This window comes from Lingula anatina, chromosome 6, assembly GCF_051362555.1.
Source record: "Lingula anatina isolate TDL-2025a chromosome 6, LinAna3.0, whole genome shotgun sequence".
Classification (NCBI taxonomy): Eukaryota; Metazoa; Brachiopoda; class Lingulata; order Lingulida; family Lingulidae; genus Lingula; species Lingula anatina.
This window is the reverse complement of record NC_141772.1, coordinates 10,372,694-10,378,693: the sequence shown is the minus strand read 5'-3', so window position 1 is coordinate 10,378,693 and position 6,000 is coordinate 10,372,694. Positions and strand designations below refer to the sequence as shown.

Below are 6,000 nucleotides of genomic sequence, written 5' to 3'. Positions count from 1 at the left end.
TCTTGGATCGTTACATTTCCAACCGACATTTTTGTGCTCAAAACGATGACAATTATTGCATAAATGGCATCAGCTTTCGGAAGACTTCACCCATACAATTTTTGCCATGTTTGTCAAGATTATTTATGTTAGTTTAAAAATTAACTTGCTTGGATCCGCCCCTGTTTACTACTACTGTTAATTTTTATCCAAATCACTGAATATCTCTTCTCTAAGACCAATATGTTAGTTGGTCCTGCCATCAGAGCAAAAACATCCCTTTTATTGTTAAGCTACCAACATCTATCCGCATACCCCACGCGTTCACCCTTAATTTACTTTAGCTGCCATTAAGTGTCGTGTACTCATACAATGGGTCAACCCCTATCCCCTCCACAAAACATGAAAAATTTGTTGAACCCTTCAAAGGTCCATCATTTTCAAAATTGCTGGACTTAAACTTTATTTATTTATTTATTTATTTATTTATTTATTTATCTATGCACCCAGTATGATTATACGTAGAACTTGATATGATCATTTACTAGTATTTCATAGTGAAACATCCAATGAATCATCAGTTCACATTATGAAAAGTAAATATTTTCAAAGAACATGGATCACTTTTTTTCTTTTTGATTACGCATGGGACTACGTGACTACATGTAGTAGCTAGAAACTTTGTAACGGGCCACTGTTACATAGCAATACGTGAGCCAGTAGTTTTGTTTTCAAATATACGACGGTACAGTCACGACCAACCTGTTTTGTACATATATAATATTCCATTAGATGTCATAAAAAGTTCCACATAATGTACCTAATGATCGATGTTGTATTTGTATAAATCCGTCTAAATGATTGGTAAACCGACAGACTGATTTACTCTCTCTCTCTCTCTCTCTCTCTCTCTCTCACACACTCACACACACACACACACACACACACACACACACCAGGGGCGGATTGAGACCGTCTTCTCGGTCTTCTGGAAGACGGTCAGATTTTAATGTTTACATTGACGGGTATCTAATTTTTTCTGTTGGAAGACCATCAAAAATGGAATACTGTCAGAAAATATCTCTGAATCCGCTTCTGCTCACACACACACACACACACACACACTTTCTCTTTCTCATAACGGCCGATGATATTGCAAGAAATCGACACCCCTTGCTCGCTACATTTCCAACCGACATCCTGTTTTGCTCATAACGATGGTTACATTGTATAATTAGCACCAACTTTCACAAGACTTCAACCAAACCATTTTTCTATTCTGTTTGTCAAGTCAATCGGTAACTGTGATAGTTTAATTTTCAACTTGCTTGGATACGCCCCTGTTTACGTTCACAGTTTAAATTTTCATCCAAATCACTTCAAATACTTTTATCTTATGACCTATGCTTCTAAAAGGCGTATTCCCATACCAGTGTGTGTACATTATGATAGATAATAATTAGGGGTCATATGTGCACAAAAACGGGGAACGGGCCTCTATGAACTTACTAAATACTCAATGATGACCCGTCGAATCTAGGAGGTAGAGGTGAATTATTCGTCATACATACACTGTTGCTCATATAAGTTGTCACACCAAATGAAATTTATGCATTTTATTACAAATGGCAAGTGTACAGTTGTACTATTGCAGATACAAGGTACAAAATGTTTAATCACTTGACATAAAAATAATACAAAAAGAGCGGGTAAATCGCAAACCTCCTGAGGATTAAATCGGGTTTTCAATATGATCCATGTAAGGAGGCTTTTCGTATTACAGACTCTATTAAAACAAACTAGCTTTTAATTCTACTTTCAAAGGAAAGTTGCAATAAATTTTCAAATTTAAATCACATTTCTCAATCTAGTATAAAGTTATTCATACATGTATCACTGGCGGGTGTAACTACACCATTTCTGGCAGCTCTCCTATGGAGTATTCAAATAATCAGGCCGTCTACCAATATCCGATTTCTTGAGGCACATTTTACTGAATTTTACTGAATGCAGCTATTTGTTCCTTAGGACCAATGTGCGTCGGTCATGGAATGGCTTCAGCTAGACTGTTAAAACAGTGTTCAGCTGCTTAACACATTTCTAAACGCCTGTCTTTGTCTCATTCTGTCAAAGCGTTCAGTTGCTGAGCACGTTAAGCTTCTAAGCATGTTACACGCGTTTAGCCTAATGTGTTTAGCAGTTTGATGCGTTTAATGGCTAAATATATGTAGGGTTTGTATATATAAGTGACGGTCATCTTCACAGGATTAGAGGACTGTTAACTATCAACATCTTTAACCTTACTCAATCACATTTACAGCTGGGCTTATTATCATCCTTGTATTAGCTGACCTTGCGAGCAAGTTTATGAGAATGTATTTCTGAAAATCAGGTTGGGGCAATTCATGAGCTCACTATAGACACCAAACAACTATCACTGTTACTTTAAAGCACCTTCCTCATCTTTTGATCAAGTCCATTAGGGTATTGATGACTATTTAATCTTTCCGGGAGAAACGAACATTAGAACATCAGGATGGTGGTGGGTTATTCAGTATAATAGTTTATTTAAGCTTCCATCACACGTCGGTTATTTTGGGTACGTACCGATAGTCCGAAGATTCTACCATTCTGACCGCTCTAGTTGCCGATTAACCCTAAGCACAATTTGGAGTTAACAAATTTAGTTCAAACAGCGTCAGAATTTTTTTGGGGTGATAGTTATAAAAAGGTTTTGAAAACGTTATTATGATGTTTTTCTAGTATGTTCTATAAACGCTAGTAAAACTCCACAAGATAACGTTATCACAAAGCTTTCTTCAAATCTTTGTACATTCATTATAACGTTACCACAAGATTTTTTTAGCTGGCACGTTGTTTTGCATGGAGTTATCCACACGTTTAGAAGGGGAAGTGATTAGACAAAGTGTTAAGCCTTGAAATAATGCTGTTATGATATGGGATCATAAACCTGTGAAGCTAAACACAGCTAAACGTGCAACACTGCTTAACATATTAAGCATTTTCATCTGTGAGAAGCTTAAAAAGTTAAACATGTTGTTCAGCAGCTCCACGCGTTTAGGAGTTCCACACATTTTGCAGCTTCATATGTTTAGCAGCTCCACGCGATTAGCAAAGGAAGTGTTTAGCCAATGTGTTTAGCTTTCTAATGAACGCATTATAGAATCATATACCAGTGAAGCTAAACACATAGCTAAACGTTGTAGGGGCCTAACTCCTTGGTTGGATTTAATATTTTTTTCTTCATTTGACCTAGGTAGTACCAAATGGTCATTGATTGCTGTGGGGACTGAATCCAAAATATCTACATAAATATAATTTTAAAAACCGATGGTGTTTTCAAAAAAACTATTGAGTGTGTGACAGCCATTTTGAGCAACAGTGTACAACAAAAACTCGTGCGTTTTCTACCTGAACCCCTATTTCTGAATTGGATACTTTGATATCACCGCCACTGATAACAGCCCCATGGTATGTCACCCGTTCAGGTGATTCAGGCAAGTTGTGCACTGTAACTTTGACAAACCGATTGTAAGGTGTGGCTTAGACATACATTGCAGTATGGATTTCAAGTTAATGCCTACGGTCATTTTCTTTCTGCTTTTTGCCCTGCTGGGTGCAGCCCCTGCTGACCACATTTCGCCAGATGACCCGGTGGACAAAGATTCTTCTGACCGCGTTCTAAGAGGGGCAGATTTGGGGGACAGCCCATTTTTAGACGATGCTGAGATAGCAGTACGTGTCAAAAGGAATGATGTAGTTCTCGGAGCGATCATTTCTGTTGGCGAGTTAATAGGGGATTTTTTCAACACCATACTGGATGATTTACCCGTAAGTCCATTGTTTGACTCTAGACAGTATCTCTCTCTCTCTCTCTCACTCTCTCTCTCACAGACAAACGTACATAAACTAATGATGAGAGAGAGGGATTCAGACCTACAGAAGTTGAAAGGTATGAGTTATTCGGTTTTGCAAATTCTTTTGAATCGCAAGTACATGTATATCTTCTGTCTCTTATTTTAAATCTCTCTTTCTGTGTGTGTGTGTGTGTGTGTTTGTGTGTTTTTATATATATCATCAAAAGAATTCCTGGATCCGTCTGTCTTCATTTATCAATTATTACATTTTTACAACACCCAAAAACTGAACATTATTTTGCAATTTTCACTATTTCAGGAGGCCATTACTCGCACTTGTATTGTAAGCATACGTAACTTCCTGGAAACAAAAGCCTTGGTGAATCCGGTATTGTATACCAAGGCAACGAATATGAAAGTAATTCCACCGAAAAGAATCGGCCCAGGGCAAGCCACAATCCTCGAGTTTGATCAAGTCGGAAGTAGTGGGGAACCTGAAGGATCATTTGTATACAATATCGAAGGAACGGAATTCTATGTAACCATATTGTTCCACGTGGTACCCCCCAACACCTACAACGCCAGAATACTTACGTATGAAACCACGTACTCGGATGTCAAAGTAAACCTTCACAACGGTATGAAGACCGAAGCTGACTTTTACCCCTTGATAGCAGACGACACCATTCAGTATGACACGCGTCAAGAATGTGGTTACAAAGTGTCTGTCGTCATGACTGACCACGAGAGGGCTACGATGCAAGTTGACGTCTATGATTGCCAGGATACTATTGACAAGACTGCCTTAGTAGTGGCTAACCAAACCACTGAGGAAATTATCGTCGACCCCCTGGGATGTGAGCTGGGTGATTTACCAAGGTGTGGGTGCTGCCAGAATATCTCGAGCAACTTCACTGACCCAACCACGATTCCCAGCACCAACTCTAATTCCCTGACAGTGAATCAAATTATCTATATAGTGTCAGCATCAGTATTTTTTTGTATATTACTGGGATTTTTAGAGTATTTGTATAAAAAGAAAAAGAAGTAGACTTACAATACAACGAGAAAAAAATGATAACTAAAAGAAAATGATAAATAATTAAGCAAATAATGTAGAAATTAAACCTTACTTTGTCACTCACTTTGATAAGTCATTTAAGAAAATTCCATTTGTAATATTTGTTAATTAGATATTGGTGTATCTTAAGATCCCTATAAAACAAGCCCGATAATCCATCTTGCATAGTAAAAGTGACAGTAAATTCCATACCCTAGGTGCATCCCCAAAAAATGAATTGTTACCATATGTGACAAGTCGAGCCTTACACGGTGTTAAGAGTAAATGGGCGGAAGGGATTAATTGGGGGGTCTTATGTTGATAAAAGATCGCATAAATATGGTGGGCTAAGTTGTAAAAGGAGCATGTTCATATATTAAAAGTTTAAAAACAAACCCGTGCTTTATGTGTAACCATTGAAATTGTTTGAGACGTGGCGGTAATTTTAAAATTGTAGTGTGCGGTGCATACATGTATAAATGTTGACCTACAGTTCCACTAGTCTGTTTCTCCAGAAAAAGGGCGTGGAACACATTTTGATGCCTTTTAGGCTCATAACATGTAAGCAGACAGTCAAAATGTAGTTGAACGATGAGTCTTGTTATGAAGGTAGTTTTCAGTGTGTTTTTAGCTTTGCAACCACGGCTGGATTGACTCGTTTCTTCAGAACAATGATATCGAACACATTTTTATGCTTTGTAGACTACATTATAGCAAGCAGCAGGAACACATTATGACGATGTGTTATATACATTGCATTTTAAATTTAAATGCGGCACCTTTTTGAGAACTTGATTCAAAGAATATTTTAACCGAAGTGAAACTGAAAACTTCGGCTTTTGTATTCATACTTGTTATTTTTACCATAGAAGTTAAAATGTCAAAGAATTTTAGGTATAAATCAATATCTGCAAACGTACATGTAAGCCTAATTAATTAAAAAATAATATTACTGAATGCATATATAAACAAAATCATTCGTTCGTTTTTGTATTTATCATTATTCTAACCTTTTATTTTTGACTAAACAACATCCAGTGTCCTTACTGATCAATCGGAACTTCGAAGTTTAAAATACCATAT

General features: G+C 37.2%; 1 protein-coding gene across 1 annotated transcript; it reads left to right on the top strand.

The window, feature by feature from the left end:
* Nucleotides 1-3,483: 3,483 nt before the first annotated feature.
* Nucleotides 3,484-5,873, top strand: LOC106179280 (uncharacterized). The gene is made up of 2 exons (XM_087014569.1): nucleotides 3,484-3,831; nucleotides 4,177-5,873. The coding sequence occupies exons 1-2, from the start codon at nucleotides 3,562-3,564 to the stop codon at nucleotides 4,906-4,908; spliced, it is 1,002 nt and encodes a 333-aa protein (XP_086870695.1). The 5' UTR covers nucleotides 3,484-3,561; the 3' UTR covers nucleotides 4,909-5,873.
* Nucleotides 5,874-6,000: the final 127 nt, after the last annotated feature.

Excerpts from the sequence above, each read along its gene's own strand:
- LOC106179280 (XM_087014569.1), top strand. The coding sequence starts at position 3,562 with ATGGATTTCAAGTTAATGCCTACGGTCATTTTCTTTCTGCTTTTTGCC. Across the intron at positions 3,832-4,176 it reads CCATACTGGATGATTTACCC|GAGGCCATTACTCGCACTTG; the intron begins GTAAGTCCATTG and ends TCACTATTTCAG.